The 23,702-nt window shown below is 40.4% G+C and overlaps 2 protein-coding genes across 2 annotated transcripts; one reads left to right on the top strand and one right to left on the bottom strand.

Moving 5' to 3' along the window:
* The first annotated feature begins 12,683 nt into the window (after positions 1 to 12,683).
* Positions 12,684 to 18,078, top strand: LOC119730056 (lactadherin-like). Its single transcript, XM_038202846.1, has 5 exons — positions 12,684 to 12,729; positions 13,699 to 13,848; positions 16,027 to 16,165; positions 17,274 to 17,445; positions 17,932 to 18,078. Exons 1-5 carry the CDS (start codon positions 12,684 to 12,686, stop codon positions 18,076 to 18,078), a joined length of 654 nt encoding a protein of 217 aa, XP_038058774.1.
* Positions 18,079 to 18,309: 231 nt separating this feature from the next.
* On the bottom strand, positions 18,310 to 23,071 carry LOC119730048 (putative uncharacterized protein DDB_G0290521). The gene is made up of 4 exons (XM_038202840.1): positions 23,011 to 23,071; positions 21,403 to 21,774; positions 21,043 to 21,261; positions 18,310 to 18,380 (listed from the first exon to the last, which is right to left on the bottom strand). The coding sequence occupies exons 1-4, from the start codon at positions 23,069 to 23,071 to the stop codon at positions 18,310 to 18,312; spliced, it is 723 nt and encodes a 240-aa protein (XP_038058768.1).
* Positions 23,072 to 23,702: the final 631 nt, after the last annotated feature.

The raw sequence follows: 23,702 nt of genomic DNA, 5'->3' as shown, positions 1-23,702 counted from the left end.
CCCACCGAGACGTATAGCTGTGCATTCGCACGGATCTTTGTACGGTAAGAACCAACGGGGTGGGATACCAGATTGTGGGTCGAATTCCGATCCGATGAAGCACACTTGATGGCACGCCACGAACACTGTGCCTGTAAAAATAACCTAATTTATTTCATCACAAGTGATATGAGTTCTAGTTTTATTCTATCAAAACTAGTTTACCATCGTTAATGTTGCCCGTACCCCTTTATGTGCTAGATGAAAACAGGATCTGTAACCTTCTAAGTCCTAACTACATTCTTTCTAACTGTGCGTTCTTTCTGCAAAACGAACACAATTCACACACATCCTCATGTAATTGTTTTCGTTTTGCGGAAAGAACACTTACTTTTTGTGTTCCGTAGACAGAACTTTAAAACGGTGGTTGTTTTAAACATTCCTTGAAAATTACATTTGTGATTTGATTGATTCTTCTACTAAAAGAAAGATTATGAATTGGGCTTTGATATTCTGGATTTTGAAAGTGCTGCATGCAGAGCTTCACTAAAACAATGGCCCTGACATTTTTTTTTTTTTTTTACTCACCCTGTATTACGTCATTTGGGAAAAATACAGTGCAAATGTAGGTAAATTGGGCTGAAGTCTATATGCATTGGGATATGCATATATCCCCCCTCCCCGCCTGGGCCAACATGTGGACTGGGTTTTCAGTCCCTGTGTGGGTTAAACGAGTTTACTCATCACCACTAAAACTGTATAGCGCCCTCTTTAGACTGTTGCTATGTAAACCAGACATGCAACTGCAGGAGTTCACAATACGCAGTAAAATAGTCAGAATCCTGTCTGGACATGTGTCATCTTTCCAATCCTCAATTTTAGATAAGAACCACTTTACAGTCTCTTCCTCACTCCGTGAATTTGCCCCAGAATATTCTTCTGGGTTTTTTCCACACCTCTTAAACTGTGATTTCTTCTCATTGTCTCCTCTGAACAGGCTTCTTCAGTTTTGCGAGCTACAGTGCCTGGGGCACTTTTGAGGAATGCTGGGTTTCACTGCCAGTGTAATAATACTAATAACTAGTGTTTGTGGTACAAACACACGGTGTTGGGCTAGCACATGTTTGTGATGGCAAGAACTATATCTGTTTAATGAACAGAACATAATGCTTGTTCGCATTGTTATTTATTGATCGTTGATTGTTGATGTTGATTATTGATGTTGATCGTTGCAGTCGATCGTTGATGTTGATTGTTGATTGTTGTTGTTGAATGCCGATGTTGATTCTTGATGTTGATTGTTGATGTCTAATGTTGCTGATGATTCTTGATTGTTTATTGTTTATTGTTGATGTTGGTAATTGATGTTGATTGTTGATGTTGATTTTCGATTGTTGATGTTGATTGTTGATGTTGATTGTTGATTAGTTGATGTTGATTGTTGATGTTGATTGTGATGTTGTTTTTTTATGTTGATTGCTGGTGTTTTTTTTACTGTTATGTGTCATAGTTTCGTGTTTCTTATTTGTATGTAAGCATTGTCTTTTAACAATATTTATAAATCATGTAAAACATTGTGCAATTCGGCCGCGAGGCTGCGATATGATGTTTTTAAATAAACCATTTAATAATAATAATAATAATAATAATTGTTGATTGGTGATGTTGATTAATGATAATTGATGTTGATGGTTGATGTTGTTTGTTAATTGTTGATTGTTGATTGTTGATTGTTGATGTTGATGTTGCTTGCTGATTGTTGATGTTGATGTTGATGTTGAGGGTTGAGGGTTGAAAAATAGCGCGTGCAAGAATTATACACAGGGTCATTAAAAAGAGTCAGGTGAGGTTCTGCACGGGTATGCTGCTGTAGTGTAAACTTAGTAGGCACAATCGTTACAAAAAAATAAATAGCTGAAATCTCTAAAGGTAAAGGTCGCTCACCATTGGCGCATTACAAAATATTGCTCGCCATATCTGCTTTACCCCAATGCACATGTTTTTAGAAAAAGCGCTTAATTAAAGGAAAAAAAACCGCTCAATTGGGCGCTTTTGCGAGCCAAACTGTTGAGTTTCATAAAGACGTCATCAGAAGTAAAAAAAAATTGCTTCCGTATACGTGTACAAAACATTGGTTAACACCCAATAATACATAGGTCCATCAAACAGCCGTTACATGCGGCTCAATAGTAAACATAAAACAGTCGTAAAACCAGACACTCAGTAGGAGAGCACGCTGTTTGGAGGGGGTTCCCTGTTGTACGAAATCATCCCCATTTCTGTGCACACGCAATACATGTACCATGCATGTACAATACACGGTACAATGTACGTTGCATTCAATGAACATCATAAGACGTAGGCGTGGTCAACTTCAAATTTCGAGGGGGCTGCAGGGCAAATCCAAGGTTTCTTATTGAAACGAAATCTGCGGAAGTTTTAGACCTATTACTAAAGTGCCATTTAAAGCACAAATCGAGATTAAATCTCTCAGGGTTGATTTTTCAGGAATTTTCAAAGGAAAAAAAGTCTTTTCATTTTAACTTCCGGTCTGATGACGTAATCATTTTTTTTTCGCGCACAGGTCTTGTCTGCATTAAGGCCATCATGTATATTAATTTTGAAGCGATTACCGCAAATTTCGCCACAGACATCAACTTACATTGCGTTTTGGACATTTTTTAACGTGCTGCTAGAGGACGCTCGAACACTTCATGGCGTCACCGATCATTTTTTGGAAAGGCCAACCCAGCCAGACACTAAAAGCAAGTTCATATCTATTTCCACTTTTAAATTATTAGGTACTCTCGGCTTCAACTGGAAGGAATGGTCACCTGATTTGACGCGCACGAGAAAAAATGAAGAGCATGTATTATCATGTCGATTCCCGCAAAATTCAAGTTCTGGTCTCTCACGGTTGATTTCATATTTAATTTCAAAGATTAAATTTATTATTTTTTGAAGTAATGTCACCTGACCCATGATAACGTCATGATGACGTAACTACAAAAAAATACGCCTTCAGTGGGTTATGCATTCATGTATTGACAATTGAAGTTCATATCACTTTTCATGTTGATAAACAGTTCTGGAAAAGAATGTATCTTGAAGAATAAAAAAAGAAATAGTATATTCTAACAATAACAATAGGTGTTGGGCTCATGGTATTAATATTGTTTTGTATTGTTTAGCGCATTGGGACTTTGTGTAAAATGCGCTTGATGAGCACTGTTTATTATTATTATTATAGGTTTTCTCGGTCAATTTCGGCAAATGAGCAGCCAATTTAACCACTACGCTATTCTATTTCGCGCGAAATCAAATGCTACTGAAAAGGGTCATTCGATTTCGTTTTATGACCAGTCAAATGTACTGTTGCGTCATTCGATTTAACAAAATAATCATGCAATTTAACAATTCAACAAAGCAGCATTCAAATTCGCAGGAGCTTTTTGAGGCGTGTGTTTAGTCATTCAAATTCATTTTTGGGCAGTCATTTCTGGAATTTGTGCAATCTAAAAAAAGCTTTGTTAAAATTTTTGTTTCCTTAAGAATGTTGAAGGCATAAATACGGTTCACTTTTTGGCACTTGAGTCACTTTGCCGATGTACTTTGAAGACGAGCTTTCGCTACAGTTTTACACGCTTATTTCTAGAAATGGCAGCTCGTGGTCGCTACGCCAGAGTGGCCCATGTAGATCGAGAAAGGTTGATTGAGGCCTTCGAGGGAAACGAGCAAGACTACCTTCAGCTTGCGATCAATTTGAACATCAACAAGTCCACAGCCAGATCAATGTTGCAACATATTTGAGGACTGGAAGGCGAGAGACGCTGGCAAGAGGAGGAGCAACCCACAGCAAGATGGATGATGACATGCAAAACCATCTGCAAGGCATCCTTGACGCTAATCCCGTCTTGACACTTCAACAAATGAAGGCTAGTTTGAGTGAGCATCTGCCAGAGAAGCCCCAGGTTTCTACTGCCACCATAGCCAGGGCCTTGGATGGGATGATGATTACACTGAAACTAGTGAAGGACGTCCCTGATGCAAGAAATTCCCCTGAAGTTCTTGATCAACGCGTCCAGTATGGTGAGTGGTTCCTGCAGCATGGTGTTCTGGTGCATCTAGTCTTCATTGACGAGACAGGTTATAACGTCTGGACTCGACGCTCCCAGGGTAGAGCTCCACGAGGGATCGCTGCAAGACGAGTCGTCGACAGACAACGAGGGAGAAATTACAATGTCACCTTCGCTGTTTCTAGTGAAGTAGGCTTGGTGCACCACCGAATCGCATTCGAAACTGTGACGTGAGAGAGATTCGAGGAGTTTCTTGCGGACACAATTCAAGAGTGTGATGCAGTTTTCCCAGACGACGAACCCATTTACCTCATGTACGACAATGCGAGACCTCACGTGCGAGCCCAACTCCCTGAAGGTGCCAACCCAATGATCCAGCTGAAGCGCCTCCCTCCCTACTCCCCATTCCTGAACAGCACGGAGATGGCACACTCTGCATTCAAGGCTGCAGTTAAACGCATCCTTGGGTTACCTGAGTGGCAACAACGTGTCGGAGACAGACAGGCTGCTCAGCAAGCAGGAATGAACATGCAGCAGTGGAGGTGCGATCTCCTTCAACAAGCAGCCATCCAGAGTGTTGATGTCATCACCCAAGTGAAGTGCATGCAGTGGTACAACCATAACCAAACATATATGCCAAGTTGTCTGGCACGCCAACAGATTGATGGTTGAGGAAGAAACAACTTAAACAATAAAAAAACAGGAAAAACATAACGAAACACCCCATTCAAACACAATACAAAATTAGGTCTTGGTCAGTTAACCAATAAAGATCCCCCCCCAAAAAAAAGAATGAAGAAGAAAACAAAGAAGAAGAAAAAACCTCATTGGCCCAATGTAAAGTGAAGATACGAAACAGTTGCCTAGTACAGTTTATCTGTTTATTCGTATTTCTTTAGTCGTACTTATTTGAATTCTCTTTCAGCGAAATTGATTGCCTCTTTACGAAATTGAAAAAAATTAAATCAGCAAAATCTCCAGTCGAACCAGCTTTGCTCAATTGAATGATGATTGTGTGTCACGAAAAGGAATGACGATATGCTAAAATTGAACACAGTGCTAAAGGAATTTGAATGCCTCAAAACGAAATTGAATGGCCGAATTCTGAATTTGAAACGCAGTAACAACTGGAGAGGCAAAATAGCTTCAATTCGAACGCACGAATATTAAATTGGCTGCTCATTTGCCGAAATTGACCGAGAAAACCTATATTATTATGGCCCAACACCTAATAATATGAAGCGAGTGTTAACCTGCATAATGGCCTCTTTCTTTACTTTCTAGTCACAATATTACACACTATAGCATGTTTACCATCCAGGTATGCGGCACAGGGCCCTTAAAGATCAAGGCTACTTCCTTTTCTTTAAACAGAACCTCAATGATACCTGAAAGTCAGTTATGGTTGAAAATATAATTTCTTTTAAAGAAGAAATTCGAAATGAAAAACATGGAATGTTTTGTTCTTTCGTGCTGTCAGACAACTTTTCAAGAAGTTCAAGGTTTTCCTATTCACACAACCAACAATGATGTTTCTGAAACTAAATTCTATACTTCATTTGGTACGTCCACTGATGCAAAATGCGTGAATTTGTTTCACTGACAAAGTCATGCGAGTTCGAACTACCCATGCGCCCGCGTGTCGTGGCAAATGTCACTAAACAAACAATTGGAACCAATATTGCACCATGTACAGGGTGTTTCAATAAAAAGGAAACCCAACTTTGAAGAACCAGTATGGACAGACTAAATGTTTACTGGCTATAAAACTGGTATCATCTGAAAGCATAATCTCTATGCTTTTCAATGATACATTGTTTACATTTCCAGGGTCATGCATCACTGAGCGCCACTGTCATGAGATTTTGATGCAAAATTGCAGTTGGTTCACTTTCATGTCAAACACAATAGGTATGGTGTGCATGAGAATAAGCTTTCAAGAAGAAGACACGAGTGCGTAAAAAAACCCCAAAAAACCAAGTCGGGTTGGTTTCAAAACTGGATTTTAGTATTTGTCACGAATTTCTCGTTTTGACCAAGCCACGTTCAAAACAATGTGCCATTTCCCCGAGGATTAACATTCAAGCCATTTCACAGACATTTCCGTAACAATAGGCACACCGTGCCCAGCGGTTTTTTTTTTTTTAATGAAAGTGAACCAACTGCATTTTTGCATCCAGTTTTCAAGACAATGATGCATGACTCAGAAAACCTAAACACGGTATCATTGAAAAGCATAGAGATTACGCTTTCAGATGATACTAGTTTTATAGCCAGTAAACATATCGTCTGTCCATACTCATTCTTTGAAGTTGGGTTTCCTTTTTTTTCGAAACACCTTGTATATCTCTGGTTATTGCAGTTGCCGGTTTTACTGAATTTCCCTTTGAAATCGCAAAAAGCCCATCGCAGTGTTACACAGTCAGAAATTGCTAACGCAGGGAATAGTCTTCCAGTAATAAATGCAAAACCCTCCGAAGTCACTGAAGCGTGGCCCCATGCATAGAAACGCTTTTATGATGAACCTTTAGAAAATGATATGACGGGAGAGCGCAATTACTTTGATGAAAAATTTATAAGAAATGTTGTCCTTGGTATAGGTTTTCCTGGCTATGTTAAAACGTTTATCATTCGACTTCACCGTTTCTAATATTAAAACTCGTCCATCAACATCGATTTAGTGCGCTTCCAATGTTTAATTTTGTCTTTTGTCAGACAATTTCTAATTCAGTTCAAGCAAATTCAAACAATGAGCACACGTTTTCATCCAGGAGTATTCGAGTTCGTCTCGTCTACGCCAAGACACTTGGGAAATATCTAATCAGTTTGGATATTAATTTATATTTCATAAATTTCTGAATAAACGAGCACTATTATGAAATACTATTAAATACTATTATTTTTTTCGATGTGGTGGTGGTGGTGGTGGTGGTGGTGGGGGGGGGGGGGGACTAGACAGACGATATATCCGAATGGTGCAATTAGACCGACAGCAGGCGGAAAGATTTCGCGATTGTTGAGGGTTCACAAAATTTCTACGAGAGCTCATTTGCATCAAAAGTGCCCTACAAATTTTAATTGGTACAAAGACACCGTCTGGTTTAAAAAAAACTGTGGAATGGCGAAGAATAGCCGAGGATCAACTCCATGGATTTTGGGTTATTATCTGAGGGCAGACTTGACAAAATTACGGTCAAAAATGGGTCCTATTTGCCCGAAAAAAATGTAGGCATGCCACTGTCAATTTGGCTGCACTAAGGCTTGGCCATTATTCTCTTGCTACGGTACGGTGCTCACCTCGCTAGTACAGTGTGCTTTCAAAAAGCACTTTTCCAAATGGGAAAGACACTTTGAAAATATCCAATCAGTTTGAGTAACAACCGCACCAATGGTGCATTTTTTATTCTACTACGTCTGCCGCATGCGCTTCGTTTCTAATGGTCTCTGCTCGGTCACCTTGTTCTGCTGAACAGTGTTTACGATATCTGACCTTTGAATCAGTAGTGCAGTGCGTCCCTGAAAAAAACTTTTATTGGCAATGGCGGAAACACAAACAAGGAGCACTCTACGTGGTAACATTGATGGTGGTGTAAATCGAGGACACACACGCGTGCAACATCATCGGTGAATCGAGGACAGGAAATAAATCGAGGACGAGCTCGATTAGAAAACGTGTACAAAACCAATGAGAGCTGTTGCGAAAACGTTGAAGTACAGACAAAGGAAAAGGGAAGAGGAACAAAAGAAAATCCTCGATTTACACCATAAACAAACGATGGGTGAGTGTGTGGTTGTTAATGCATACAATGGACTTGGAACAAAAGAGGGCAATAGGGTCTACGATTGAAGATGTTTACAAGGATGTGTACGCATTCTACTGGTGCCTGTGAACAAAAAAGGTCCACAGGTATAGGTATGACTGTAATCGTGCATTGCATTATCTTGAGTTTTAAGGCCACAGAAGTATTACTGTGTATAATATTAATCGGAAAATATATATTGGCTCTGTGAATGCTGTACTGAGCTTGCTCATATATGTACGCCTTCCACACTGTAGAGTAAATAGTAACAGGACCAAGCTATGAAACTGGACCAAAGGGTTTCCAAGGGAAAAAGGGAAAAATGGAATACTAGAACTGATCGTACACCTTCATGCCTTGTGACTTAAATGTGATGTGTATACAGGGAGGATAAAAAACCCCGAAACCGAGATATTATTGCTAATTGGAACAGAAGTAGGGCACATGTGAATCAAAGGGAGACATCCTCTGTTAGGGTTGAATCTCCTCTTTAAAATGACACCCTGATCATGTTCTTACATCCACGGTTGACTGAGCAGTGAACAATTCTATAAGAGTCTATTTGGAGGCTTTCGCCACTGTTCAATTGTGGTATTTGTGGTGTCATTTGTCACAGAGTGGAAAGCTATGGTTGCCAATTAAGACAAGAGGGGAAAAAAGAGATGTCACCATGAAAAGTGGCGCAATTCTCTAAATAGATCCTTTCATAAAATAGGTCACTGCTCAGTCAACCATTAATGTAAGGACATGATCAGGGTGTCATTTTAAAGAGGAGATTCAACCCTGACAGAGGATATCTCCCTTTGATTCAAATGTGCCATACTTCTGTTCCAATTAGCAATAATATCTCGGTTTCGTCTTTTTTTGTTATCCACCCTGTATAATTGTCAGCATTTGAAGCAAATTAACGCTTACTAATACTATAAACTAATGAATAAAATCAGAGGAAGAGCCTTATTTACGTTTGTAGTTATTCACATATCAAAGTGAATGAAAAAATAATAACACGTATTTTTTTCTCCAAGAGTATAATGTCACAGAAAATAGTTTTGAAAATGCGGAATCTATATGACTTAGCATTTTTAGAAATGAGATTAACTCCACCAGTTTTTTTTTATGGATTTGGTTCTGATATGGTCGGTCTTATAATTGCCAGAACGTGCTTTTATGAAATTATGAACTTAAAATTCACTACACCATATAGAATGTATAAAAAAAAAAAAAATGTGAACTTTGACTTTGGCTTGACCTTGACCTAGGCCGCCAAACTGCGCAGCGCCTCTGGAATGTCTTCTAGGTACCTATACAGTAAGAATACACAATCTGATACTTTTTTAGTCCGGCGCTTCACGATGTTTTCTTCTTAAGCCACTCGACTATTATGGTATAATCAACTTACAAGTTGCAATGAACAATTCTACTATACTTCCAATTTCATGAGATATGCAGACTTAGCATGGGTGGTTTGTTGAAGCTTGTAGCGCGTATGGATATTTTACGCCATGCTGGAAATCAGAAGGTGTTGAACCAGGATAAAATCGACCGGATCGGGGAAATATATGGAGACAATATTCAAAACGTAGTTAATAATAGAATAACTCATCACCCTCAATTGAAAAGAAAAGTTGTGACAGTGCTCTAGCGGCTCTCTATATGCCTGTCTAGAATGGTCTCCATTATACATGTACTATGGGATTTTGAGTGTAAAGATTTGATGGCTCAAGCTTACCTGCCATGGCTGACAGCATCAGAACTAAACCTGCTGCTCCGTGCATTCTCCCAAGTGAAATGATCGTGAATCCGTTAGGTTGATCTATCACCAGGACACTCAACCACCGTGTACACAACCACTATATACGCAGCCGCACACCGTGGAACAGGTTGACGTCATAGCCAGCCAATCAAGAACGAGCCTGAGCTGGGAGAGAAGGTCACTACATATTCTGATTGTTCAAGTGTAAAGCTGGGCGGAGCTATTACGTGACAGCCAACGAGAACCCTCTGGTACAGTTTCCTAACGTAAATTTACCTTTATCATTTATAATTCAGTATCAGCGGGAAATGTGCACAAAAGAACACATACATTAACTTACAGCCTTACACACCTATATTTATGGGGACGATCCTTAAATAATTGTTTCCCTTCTTTTGTTTTTCTTTATTCCTATTGAAATCTCAAACCACATAGCTTTTCCCGTATGGGGTAGATTGATTTCTAAAGACCTCATTATGGGGTATATTCTTCTATTGTGTTTTCTTCCCCATAAGGAACCCAGTGTACATGTACTACCTACCATAATGTTAATTGATTTTGAATGGAAAGCAATACATCTTGTTGCATCCGCACTCCATCCAGGGCAAAGTAAAGAATAACTCAAAGCAATTAACTTCCCTCGTTTTTTTTGTCCTTTCAGCACAAAGTACACGTAAACCGCGGTGGTGTGGGTTCGGTGCGCGAACGAAAGAGGGCGCCCTTTTACCTATCAACGACGTCTAATGGGAGGGACATTTAGCTGGTTGAATGCGCACCGTTCCTTTGAGATTTGTACTATGTACAAGCAGTGACACGGCTTGCTACAAGCAAAAGTGAATTGAAGCTTTCGTTCTAGACTCTATAAATAAGCCTGGCGGCCTACAAAACTGACAACTATTGTCACGTTTTGTGAATAAAGGCAATTTTTGAAGACCTTTTAGAAAAGGTATAGTTATGGGTTGAAGCGAAAGCTATTCTTTTCACAATTAAGAGTGATAATGCATGGATAGTGTAATAGCCTACCCTTATCAGAAAATATAAGGAAACTTACTTCTTCTTTTGTTACAATAATTGGAGCCTTTTTACTAGTAAAGAGTAATTATAAAAATTGATTCAGTTATTTGTATCAATATAAAGCCTGCTACGAAAATAACGTTTACCTATTTAATTTAAATCATTCAGAATTTGTATTTAAAATAGTAAATATTCGGCATATAGATCAGGAACAACAAAGTATCATATATTCTCCGTGTTGTTGAAATCGTATATACGCACTTTAATTTAGTCACTCAACAAAACTGCCTTAGTTGTTTTACTGAAGTTTGGTTTTGTTCTAAGTTGCTATTTCAAGTTGCTTTGAACACAATCACTGGGTATAATTGCAATTAAGTACAAATTGATTACTGATTGAGATTGCTAGGAAATCTATGCATAAACAATTGTCTAATTATAGGTTACCATCGTTTAAAAATATACACCAAATCTGTTTCCAAGACAGTTTCAAAATTTAATGCCGCTGTTTTCCGTAATCGGCCGGAAAAATCTATAAAATGGTGAAACCTAAAAGACAAGTATATTTATGCCGATATACACGAAATTGCACTCACTCCCTCGGCTGCACACTGTGGCCTTCGTAGAATATTTTTCTTCTTCATTGTTTATTACATGGGGTTGCAGTGGTCCATTCGTTATGGTGCTCGACTCGTGTGCCTCGTAGTACATGGGTTCGAATCCCGACCGTGGGAGCATGGTCTTTGTGCTCTTTAGCAAGGCACTTTACCATCATTGCTCCGTCTTTCGAATGGGACATTAAGCCGTAGGTCCCGTGTGTTGTGTAATGCACATTAAAGAACGCGGTAACACTAATCGCTAAGAGAAGTGGGTTTGCCGTAGTGTTTCTGGCAGTGGCTGCAATATGCGCCGCAGCACCTTATAAACCCTTACAAAGGTGCTACTTAATGGGTCTCATATTCTCATAATCTTTATATACCTTTCTTTAATAATATTATTTCCTGCGCCTTGAGAACTTAATTATTGGTAGATACGTGCACTATATAAGACTCGGTTATAGTTATTATAATTACATGCTGGATTGCGATCAGCGTTGAAATAAATCATGAATTGATGACCCGTGCAACGTGTGTCCTCGCCAAACTAACAATTTTAATTGACTACAATCCTTAATTATTGGGTGTTAATATACTGTTACTTCACGTGCGAGTATATTTGACCTTCCAAGATGATTAATATGTCATTAAATACTACCTTTCAAGCGCTTAAACAATGGATGACAATCGCCACAGTAATATTTCCACGCAAACCTTCTCTTGGTATGGCTACATGGTGAGGAAAAAAACAATAGAATCCCAAATGTCGGGCCTATTGTTTTAGTGAAGGTCTGCATGTAGCACTTTCAAAATCTAGGATATGAAAGCCGAATTCATAAGCCCTTTTTTAGTGCAGGAATCATTGGAATCAGTTATTTAGTTCTCAAGTAACGGAGTTTTAAACATAACCACTGTTTTAAAGTTCTGTCCACGGATCACAAAGAAAAGGTGCGCGTTCTTTCAGCAAAGCAAAAATAATGTACACACATCCCTATGTGATTTACATCAATAACGCGTGGATTAACCCTAAAAGGGCCGGGTTATTTTGACCATCTTTCAGCCGGGGGGGGGGGGGGATTCCGCCCCCCTAAGATCTCGGCCATCGAGTGACGAAAAATTTTGAAACTCAGTACATGCATATAGTAACTCTTCATAAAAATACGCAAGAAAATTCATGACTATAGGTCAAAGGAATTTGGAATTATGGTTAATTAACTATTCATATGTACGAATGGTAATTCTGGTTAGTGTACACAACGTATATGGGAAAATTCAGTTTTCACGGCCCTGTTAGGGTTAAAATGGTTTCGCCCACAATTTAACCAATTAGGAACCATCTTACCGTCCACGTAGCAGGTATACTCGTCGCCGATCGGCTTAAAATGACGTCAGCCATATGATTCTACGGACGGCAGCAGAAGCGAGCACTGACTGCTAATTATCACTTCTATCAGCTTCATTCGCGAAGATGGAAGGGATCCTTTTGCCAGTTCTGTTGACAGCAACACTGACAGGTAAGATCGACATGTTTTAGCGGTTAAATGCATGTAAGATTGTTTGCTTTGTGTTCGTTTACAATAATAACACCACTCAAACCCAACAGACGAATATTCAGAATCTAACTTGTTGAAGTTTCAGCTCATAATACATTTTTCGAGAGAACAGTGAAAACCATGCACACGAAATACGATTTCGTCAATAGCACTTTATGATTAACAAAATTAAAGCAACCGCGCGTGCGTGTGCGTCGTGCCAATGCTTTCGCACGCTTCGCCGAATAACAAAAATAACTACTAATTTGAATTTGCAACGATGCGTCTTAAGAAGCACCGTTGAAAAGGCCTTCTTTCGTTGAATACTTCAAAATGACAGCTTGCCAGTAAGAATAATTTCACAGGGAGTTTAGTCGCCTTACTATCTTTCAACCAAGTATGTTTTTCAACAATAATTGCGCCAGTTAATTTTCAGATAGCTGCAAATGATGGATTAAACTCCCTGTTGGTCGACTGGTATCAATTGATCATTCTATCTTTCTTTCACGGTCGGTCTTTTTTTTTCTTCAGAAAGTGAATGTGGTGTGGATGTGCATGATTAGGTTACCATGAGAACCGATTTGCTAGAAAATGAATTTTGTGTGGAAGTTCATGATTAAGTTACCATGACAACCTATTTACAAAACTGGAATTTGATGTGTTGATCGGGTCCATGAATATTTTATCTTGAACGACCATATCCCCCCCCCAATTTGGCCAGCCAAAGTATGTGCCTTTATCACGGTCAAAATACACTGTACTGTTTGAAATTACGATCGCTACCTGATCAAGGGAAACGATCAAAGTTAGTTATGCAACGACAACGATGAAAATACATCTCGTCTGCCGTATACCTAAAAAGAAATATCTTGTGATTCTTTGTTAAAAGGAAAAACACATCTCAAACATTATGCGATAATATTATCACACGTTTTTGCTTTTGATCCAAAGTGCTCTTGGTTGGTGTGGAGAGCCAGCAGAGGGTGTGTTACTCCGGTCCCCCACCGGAACCTGATCCTGATAATCCGGATGACTGGATGAAGCAAGTCATGCAAGAGATACGGAAGCGTTGCCCGGGAAGGAGGCAACCTACCCCAGCTGGTAAGTCGTTACGCAATCTACCACGCCATAATTTCAACAATGACTGTCCAATCGGTGTCTTGCGATTATTCTACAACCCACTAAGTTATCTGTGAGATTTTCTCACAGCAAGAGCTTCGCTGGTCACTGTTATAGGAGCATATACTTTGAATAACTTTTTACTGGATGTTCTCAACTGAACGGTATTTCAGATTCCCTAACCGAGAGCTGAATGTTGCCATAGTTCTAATTTTAGTCGGGCGACGCGCAGATCAGATGGTTAAAGCATATCTTTTCGCGCTTCTGGAAAGATGTAAGATATTGTGTTTTTAAAGCTCTGGCAGGAGCTTCTACATGTCACTTGGGTCTGTCTGTACTGTCTGTCGGTTTCTGAAAATTGACAAAAAGTGTGGTGTTGCATATGTTCCATCGGCGTCGCATTCTTAAGCCCTGGCAGCGATCAATTTGCTCGATGTCATGCATGCAAGACTTCTTGCGACACAGTCCGAATCAAAAAGGCCACAAGTCCGCGCCGATGTATATACTAGACAATTTTTTGTTATGGATTTTCTTTTTTGGAGTGATGAATGTGACTGTAAGGAAGAACAACTGGAGGGGTTGGCCGTTACAAGAAAAATGATGTGGGCGGGTCCACTTTCTACAATAACACTGTCATTGTGGTTTGGACTAAATAGGGTGGGGACGGGGCGTCACATCTGGACATTCTACTGTTAAAGCTATAGTCCATCATTTGCAGCCATCCGAAAAAGTAACTGGCGTATTATTGCTGAAAAAAATACTTGGTTGAAAGATAGTAAGTGGACTAAACTCCCTGTGAAATTAATCTTTCTGGCAAGCTATCATTTTGAAGTAATCAAACGGTGCGTCTTAAGACGCAACGTAGGAAAATTTAAATTAGTAGTTCGTTTTGTTATTCGGCGCAGCGCGCGCAAGCATTGGCACGACGCACAGGCGCGCGCGGTTGCTATAGTTCGTCGGATCAGTGCGCGACAATTCAAAACAAACATGATTCAGCAACTTTTGATTTGAAATTGAGATCCTAGAATGATGTTTTTCTCGGAATATACAGCTGAAGCTGAACTGAAACTTCATCAGGTTTAGTTGTTCAGTATCCTTCATTAAATTTTGAACACTTCAAATGAACAAAATGTAAAATTACAAATGATGGACTATATCTTTAAAGATAGGATGGTGATAAGCTTCACAATAATAACAATGTAACAGAAAGTTTAAGCAGCACTTTGTTGTCATTGCTTTCTTGCACTCGGGCTTCGCCGGAAGGGCTCCGGCGACGCGCACCTGAACTGGTTTTGGGTCTGGCTAGCGCGCGCTCCGGAAATCCGGCTCATTAAAAACGTCACACACGCGCGCGCACCACTGATTACTTACGCTCATTGGATAAACGCTCGAGTTGCGTGAACTTCCGGTTCCATTTTTGCTATGCTACATCGTGTGGAGTACGCATGGTTGCATTTGAGATGAATAGTTTACATAGCTATGGCCAAAAAAAGTCTCCGGTTTCTGGTATGCGCGCGCGTCGCCGTAGCCATGCGCGTCGGCAAAATTAAAAAATGTACTTTTTTCAATGATAGATGATGTCTCAAAACCTCCAAACTCACTGGTTTGAGTGTAATCTTGCTGCTGCACAATTTTAAAGTGTTTTTAGATGGGGTTACGATCGAGTATAAGCTTTAAATGGCCTCTCTCGGCTCCCATATATTTTTTGCACTAAATTTAGTCGGGCACCATATGCAGTCATCAGCCGACATTGGAAAAAAAGGGTAAAAAAGCCGCATCGCCGTACAACTTTTGGGGCGCAAGCTCCATACCAGAAACCAAAAACTTTTTTTGGCCTAAGTGGGGTTGTATTGCTCACTTACGCGGGTAGAACTTGGCTAGACTCCAGGGTTAAGTAAAATTGGTACAGTTGCATACAGTTATTCAGACTGTGTGTTTTTCTATGCTTGGAATCAGCAGTCGTGGTACTGGTGGTAGTGTGGCAGTGAGGGTGACCACAGAGTTCTTGTTGCTGAATCAATAGGGGTTTCTTCAGCAGCTTGAAATCCTGTGTGGCTGTCCCTTTTTTTCTGGCGTTTTGCTTGACTTGGAGGACAAGGGCCAAATGGGTTCCCGTTACAATAACTAAGTTCCACTTTTGTTTGTGTATTTCAATGACAGCAACATGCCCTAGTCCAGGGCCACTGGGCATGGAGGACGGGACAATCCCTAATGATCACATCACGGCTTCAAGTTATCAGAAGGATTACTTTGGCTTCAAAGCTCGTCTCAACAACTTCAAACAATGGGCGACCTACGTGTAGGTATCAAAGGAAAAAACAGGATGTAGCTTATTTGGAATGTAGGAATTTGTTGCCGAAATAAATACTGGGAAAATAATTAATTACAAGTATGAGAAATTTACAAAGTTTGGGGCTCGGTGATGGTCACAGTGAGTTGGTAGCTTATGATAAAAGCACCATAACTCTACTCCCAAACCAGGGGCATTTAACTAACTTGTCATGCACTACAACTAACTTGATCATTTTACATCAAGGCCTTTCCATGCCACGCCCAGGCAAAACCTGCACAGTCCTCCACAGACAACCTATCCCTAGCACAGCACCCGGCAGACAAGCACACATGGCTAGTTCAAATTCCATGCAGATGGCGCTAACAATAGAATTATGCAAATAAGATGCTGCATGCCTGGCTGGACTGATACACACTCAGCTCAGGGGGTGTGATGGATGAGAGGGGCAGGCTAAACCAAAATAGAAAGTGGGGAGCAAGGTAATGATGAAGGGCTATGTGCCGACGACCCGCACATAAGACTGTGCTACTCCCAGTTAGGGTTTGGCGTAGGAATATGTGCAGTCGGAACATAGGAGTGTCGGAACATACAACCGATGTATTCTACACTGCCACTGCACGTAATGTACCATATCGGTTTATTGAATATTGTTACATAAGAAGTTGAACAAAAATTGTCCCGGTGGCTGTTTAACATGCATATGAGGATCATTTGCTTTTCATGCACTTGTCCTCGTTTATATTAAACATACTAAAACGCCAAAGAACATTGTTCAAGACCTTACCTTGTCGCAGTTTTCCACTCAATCTGTACTAAATCGCAATCCTTTGGCTTGGTTCGGTCTGATTCGGCTTGCAATTCGTACCTACTTCTTGATTCTTTGTTTCATTCTTGGGTTAATCTTACAAACAGCAAATCGGGGATATTTTTTCCTGATGTCATCAAGAATTTTTGTTTGGGATAGAGCGGGGTATTCGTGGTAGTGATTCGAGAATGTTTGACCCTAGCATTAGCATAAATCATAGCGTTCAATTTCCCATCCTTCTGATGAATTTGAAGTGTGTTTGTTTGCGCATTGCTTGCATTCATCATCCTCTTTCCACTCTGTATACAGGGATAAGTCCACCAATTCCTGGATCGAGGTGGACCTCGTCCAGAGCACAGTGGTGACAGGAGTCATCACACAAGGCGGGTCCGGTTGGTACGTGAAGAAGTTCAAGGTGGCTTATAAGCAGCAGCCCTCATCTGAACGTGAACACGTGATGGATGGAGACGGAAACATCAAGGTGAGTATCAATGTTAATTTGCTGTGAGCTGAATTCAACTGAATCATAACATGGAGGTTTGTAAATTGAAAAACAGACCTCGTACTTGTTTTTTTTGGATATTTGTGTGGACATTTGTTGATTAATTTTAAATTCCTTCTCTCCGAGTTTTCGGTGCCAAAATTAATGCGAAAAACAAAGAATAACTTTCATCTTCGTGAAATTGTGCCTGACAGTCGTAATGCTTCAGAAATGTGATGCTACATTCTTTTCTTAAAAGTTTCTCTATACAACGATTTTTATGGAACTGTCATAATAATTCTTAGCGCCAAAGGAAGCGTGTTAAACAAAATATTAACTCAAAGTTTGGTGCCATTTCACCGCAAAACAAGGAACGAGTTTGAGCGAAGACCATTTAAATACTATTGATTAATTCGAGTCCGCCTGTACGGGATGGTGCGCGATTCATTTTACAACACTTTATGGTGGCTCGTTTTTTTGTTTCAGGTGTTCATCGGTAACATGGATTACGCCACCCCTGTCACTAACCTGTTTGATGAGAGTGTGGTGGCCACGTTAGTGCGCATTGAGCCTACTGAGTGGCAAACTGGTGTTGCTCTGCGATTGGAGCTGCTTGGATGTCGCCGTGAATAAATTCGGCTGTCATTCTACCCTCATTAAATTGTTCGACAGCAATGGCATTTCGTTGCAAATGATTTATTCAATTAAAAAAAAAACCAAACAAATGCATGCGTATGTATTTTTATCAGTGTAGTTGATGGTTGATATTGTGATATTTTGATCGGACGAATATTGTTAAAAACGATGTTTAACTGATCATTCTTGATATAAGATATGTCGGCGAAACTGGACTTCTTAAAGTTCTTAGCAATTGTCCATGAGCGTTGCCAGGAGGGTGGGGCGCTTGCCCTCTCTAAGCACCTCTGGAACAGCAACTTAAAAAAAAGAGAAAAAAAGAGCAAAGGAAAAAACAGGAGCGACGTCTGAAGTCAAATTGTTGTAAATCTAAGGCACATTTAACAACTTGGATTTCTGCAGGAGTGTCTATGAAGTTGAGGTATGGGCAACAATGTCACCCGCCCAGCCCGCGAAAATGATAAATCGAGAATATGCTGAAAAGGAACAGGGATTCCCTGGGAAATTTGCTTTGCCCCCTCTAGAAAAAATCCGGGCGACGCCCATGCAATTATCGTAATGTATTTTAAATATACTTCGGCATTTTCGTCACAAAATATGAAAGTGATTTTCTTTTTGGTAAAACATCTCGCCTTTTATATCTTTTCTGTGGTAAATCTTTTCGGAAATAGCAATGAATCTTTTTTGCTCTTAATCTAGAAGATTGTTACGTATTATTGTATTTCACGTACGTAATTCACATATGAATGCACATGTACAGTTGCTGGTAACAATAAAATAAATTATGAGTTTGTTCAGTAAAACACAACGACCTCTGGGTTGTTAGAATTACACGCCAGGATGGTTTACGTATATCAAAAGAAGCTTTATTGTTTTAATTGTTTTGCACACTCATTTTGCTAATCATTCTTCTTACTAAACGGACAGCTAATCGGATCATTCAATGTGCACTTTCAATTGACACCACGCCCCTACCCCCGAAAAAAATGCAATAGAGACTTGCTCACCCCCCTGCAGTTTTAATAAAGTCAGTGCCCCTAATCAAATTGGATGATTTCTAACTGTCAGGAAAAGAGCCTCAACTTAAAACCTGTCTCGAAACTGTGCCCCCTTGATGAGGGAATATAAGAGTCACACACCACACTAAAGTTATAGACTGCAGAAACAAACTTGACCTAATATGCAGCTATGCATGTACAGTACTGAACGACGACCATGGGCGTAAATCCTGGGGGATGTGGTGTATATATCCCCACTTTTTTGACCAGCGGGGATGGGTTATTCGTGACGAGTAACCAAACAATGCGGACTCCGAGGTATTTTTCGAATTTCCCAATAATCAAATGTAGGCTACTCAATAGCACTGAAAAATGGAGGGAAAAAGTTCGAAAGCTAAGGGGACTAGTGTTGTTTATCCCAAGGCTCTAACCAAAGCCTATTATCCTACAAAATTAATATTTATCAGCCTTGCGCGAGGTTGAGCGGTTACCCAGACGCAAGGGGGTTCAAGTAGCAACGGTGGACTGTTCGTTTGGTTGAAATTTACCACTGTTTTGTGACTGAGTGACTAGTGAAATGTAAACAAAGCACTAATTGACTGGTCCTAATAAACTTCACAGTGAATGCGAAAAAAACCCTAGCCTCACTGTGACAAATGATTCCAAGGACGATTAGAATTCTTCTTATTCTTTAGCAACCTTTCAATTATAATCCCTGTACACAATCAATCAATGTATATGCAAAATAACTCATATACTTGCGATACCCCTCACTTAAATACTGGTGGTCAGCTGCACCGCCTAATAATCCTCACAGGACCAAAATAGTAGCCTCAGGCGGTCAACTGCACCACTTAATTATAATAACTTGATTGGACATTAATTTGGGAGACATCCCCATAGACTTGTGCACAAAAATTTCCAAACTTAAATGTGCCCTAAACCAATATTCCCAATATTTCCACGAATTTCGGTATGTTTACTCATTAGACCACGAGCAACAAATATAACCTAATTGCGACACTAAAATTGTTCCTCTAAAGGGGGGCTGTGACATTAGGGATACTGGTACTATATTCCAATAGGGGGCGCTGTTCGAATTCGACGATTATTAACACTAGATTACAGAATGGTGTACCGTATTTTGGACAGGCGGACATTAAACCAGTATATTTTTTTTTGGAGTGTCACACAAGGGGGGGGGGGGGGTTCACGAAGAGTCACATTTCTATGTTACATTCTCAGCTGCGTACTTTCATAATGAAAAAACACATTGAAAAGAAAGGGCCAAAATGTGGGAAACTCGAATTTTTGTTTTCACTAAGAGACACAGATCTTTACTAATTAATTTCCAGAAATTAACTAATTAACACAATAGTATTAATTGTAATTACTGGGTTCAGGTAAAATTCAGCTCTCATTATGGTTTCCTTACTGCAAAAAGGAGCTGCAAAGTAGTATTTTTTGGCAGTTTAAAAATAGGAGAAACTTCTTTTTTTGATTATCTCGAAAACGCTATTTTTTCAAAATCCACAGATGTGGCTCTTCGTGAAAACGGTGACGTGTGCGCTGTGAGTGAGTGGTACAGGCTGACTTCGACAGGCTGACTTCGACTGCCTGTCGAACTCTTATCCAGCGCATCGAAATGTTTAATTTCGAGGGGAACACTTTAACTTGTTCTTTTTTAAATGGTCACGCGTCTGTTGTCTTATCACTTGTAACTCTTGCCTCGAAAAATCTCTTTTAGTTGTAGAAGAATCGCAAGACACCGATTCGACAGTCACTGTATAATGATCTGGTAGATTGCATGACGACTTACCAGCTTGGGTAGGTTGCTCCGTATCAGCTGGGATAGGTTTCTCCGTACCAGCTTGGGTAGATTTCTCCGTACCAGCTGGGGTAGGTTTCTCCGTACCAGCTGGGGTAGGTTTCTCCGTACCAGCTGGGGTAGGTTTCTCCGTACCAGCTGTGGTGGGTTTCTCCGTACCAGCTGTGGTAGGTTTCTCCGTTTCAGCTGTGGTAGGTTTCTCCGTACCAGCTGGGGTAGGTTTTTCCGTACCAGCTGTGGTAGGTTTTTCCGTATCAGCTGAGGTAGGTTTCTCCGTACCAGCTGGGGTAGGTTTCTCCGTACCAGCTTGGGTAGGTTGCTCCGTATTAGCTTGGGTAGATTTCTCCGTACCAGCTGGGGTAGGTTTCTCCGTACCAGCTGGGGTAGGTTTCTCCGTACCAGCTTGGGTAGGTTGCTCCGTATCAGCTGGGATAGGTTTCTCCGTACCAGCTGGGGTAGGTTTCTCCGTACCAGCTGGGGTAGGTTTCTCCGTACCAGCTGTGGTAACGGTTTCTTCGTACCAGCTGTGGTAACGGTTTCTTCGTACCAGCTGTGGTAACGGTTTCTCCGTACCAGCTGGGGCAGGTTTCTCCGTACCAGCTTTGGTAGGTTTCTCCGTGCCATCTGGGGTAGGTTTCTCCGTACCAGCTTTGGTAGGTTTCTCCGTGTCAGCTGGGGTAGGTTTCTCCGCACTAGCTGAGGTTGGTTTTCCCGTACTAGCTGGGGTTGGTTGCTTCCTTCCCGGGCAATGCTTCCGTATCTCTTGCATGACTTGCTTCATCCAGTCACCCGGATTATCAGGATCAGGTTCCGGTGGCGGACCGGAGTAACACACCCTCTGCTGGCTCTCCACACCAACCAGCAACACTTTGGATCAAAAACAAAAACATGTAATAACTGTATCGCATAAAGGTTGAAAACTTGTTTTTCTTATGGAAAACAACAAGTTTCATAACAGTATAGGACCTTCCCTTAAAACAAAAATCGCCTTTTTTTGCGCATGTATCTATGACCTTCCACAAAACGAATACAAAACTATAGAGGTCTATGTCTGCTTGGTAACAGAACATTAATGCTTTACCGCATTAATTTTTTTCAATGTGAAGTCATGTTAATGATAAGTTCGCTTGAAACGTGCATTTAAAGTAACATTTTGCTAGTAGCCAACAATTATAAAAGTTTGAACATTGATTAAAAATCAATTGATGACGTCATCTCGAATTTTGCATACTAGTCACATTTACTTTCCACTAAGTTTCATGTGTTTAAAAAATTATCGCATTTGTTTCATGACGTTATGATGATGTCACAATTTTTGTTTTTTTACATTTTTGTGCAAATAGTCCATGGATCGGGGCCGTATCATAAGTCCGACGCCTCATGGGTCCGACGCCTCATAAGTCCGAAATTTCGGACTTATGAGGCGTCGGACTTATGAGGCATAAAATTATTTATTCCGCCTCATAGCAAGTATCAATATGCATAATGCCCTCTTTCTTTACTTTTTTAGTCACAAAGATCGTATCCACATATACGACACAGAGCCCTTTAAGATTAAAGCTACTTCTTTTATTTCATAGAACCACAATGACACCTGAAAGTCAGTAATTGCAAATATATTATTTCTCTAAAAGAAGGAACTGGAAATGACAACGAATGTTTTGTTCTTTTGTGCTGTCACTCCTGTCAGCCAACTTTTCAAGAAGTTCAAGATTTTCATATTTACACAACCAACAAATATTGTTCTTGAAACAAATTCTATTTTTCAATTTGGTACGTCCACTGATGCAAAACGCGTGAATTTGTTTTACTGACAAAGTCATGCAAGTTCGAACCAACAAAAAGTGAGCAGCAAGTTCAAACACTTAAAAGCGGACTAGGTTCGCAACTTTAGGCTATATTAGAACCGTATAATTAAGCAGACTCGTCAGGCTTCACTGCGATGGTGTCGTGACAAATTTCACTGAAAAAAAAAATAAATTGGAAACCAAAATTGCATCATGTATATCTCTAGTTATTGCAGTTTCCGACTTCACTGAATTTCCCTTTGAAATCACAGAAAAGCCCATCGCAGTGCTAAACAGTCAGAAATCGCCAACGCACGGAATAGTCTTCCGGTAATAAACACAGAATCCTCCGAAATATGGCTGAAGGCCCCTTCCATTTTTCCCTGTTGGCTCCGCACGCTATACAGATGCTATACAGGGTGAGTAAAAGTGTCCCTTTGGATAAGTTTTGTCTCCCAAGGCTTATACCAGTTTTATTCTTCAGCCAACTTTTGGTCTAGGTATTGACTACAGTCAGTAAAGGTTTCGCTGATATTCATCCAATGCATGCAAAGGATACAGGCCTTACTTTTGTGACTACCCGAAAACACTACCAACACAATGTTTCCTAATATTTTTAATATTTTTTTTTTAACGTTATTTAATGTCGCCAACAATAATTCGCACAATCTTCAGATGTTATCCACTTTTGACTTTTTTTGGGGGGGGAGGGGGGGGGGGGTACCTGACAGTGTTGTAGCCGTCCAGTCTGGTCTTGGTCTCGAGACTAGTCTCGAGACCAGTCAGAACGTGTTCTCGGTCTCGACCACGCATGGTCTCGGAAAAAACGCTGGTCTTGGTCTTGGTCTCGAACCTACTGTTCTCGGAACTTGGGGCCGAGACCAGCACGAGACCAATATGAAAATGCACTTGCAGTTGTTGCCTAACGAAATCCAAATTCCGCCAGAATAATACCGCCGTTAATGTTCCATCGTTCTGGCGACCATCGTACCGGCTGCACTGACGTAC

The sequence above is a fragment of the Patiria miniata genome, unplaced genomic scaffold (genome assembly GCF_015706575.1).
Source record: "Patiria miniata isolate m_02_andy unplaced genomic scaffold, ASM1570657v1 HiC_scaffold_1, whole genome shotgun sequence".
Classification (NCBI taxonomy): domain Eukaryota; kingdom Metazoa; phylum Echinodermata; class Asteroidea; order Valvatida; family Asterinidae; genus Patiria; species Patiria miniata.
Note: the sequence above shows the minus strand (reverse complement) of the source record. Positions and strands in the feature narration are given on the sequence as shown.

Bases quoted from the DNA above. Each gene is read 5' to 3' on its own strand.
- LOC119730056 (XM_038202846.1), top strand. From the start codon at position 12,684: ATGGAAGGGATCCTTTTGCCAGTTCTGTTGACAGCAACACTGACAG. The intron at 12,730-13,698 runs GTAAGATCGACA...TTTGATCCAAAG, and splicing joins GTTGACAGCAACACTGACAG to TGCTCTTGGTTGGTGTGGAG. The intron at 17,446-17,931 runs GTGAGTATCAAT...TTTTTGTTTCAG, and splicing joins ATGGAGACGGAAACATCAAG to GTGTTCATCGGTAACATGGA.
- LOC119730048 (XM_038202840.1), bottom strand. From the start codon at position 23,071: ATGGAAGGGGCCTTCAGCCATATTTCGGAGGATTCTGTGTTTATTACC. The intron at 21,775-23,010 runs GTGCGTTGGCGA...TTTGATCCAAAG, and splicing joins TATTACCGGAAGACTATTCC to TGTTGCTGGTTGGTGTGGAG. The intron at 21,262-21,402 runs GTACGGAGAAAC...AACCTACCCCAG, and splicing joins AGAAACCGTTACCACAGCTG to CTGGTACGGAGAAATCTACC.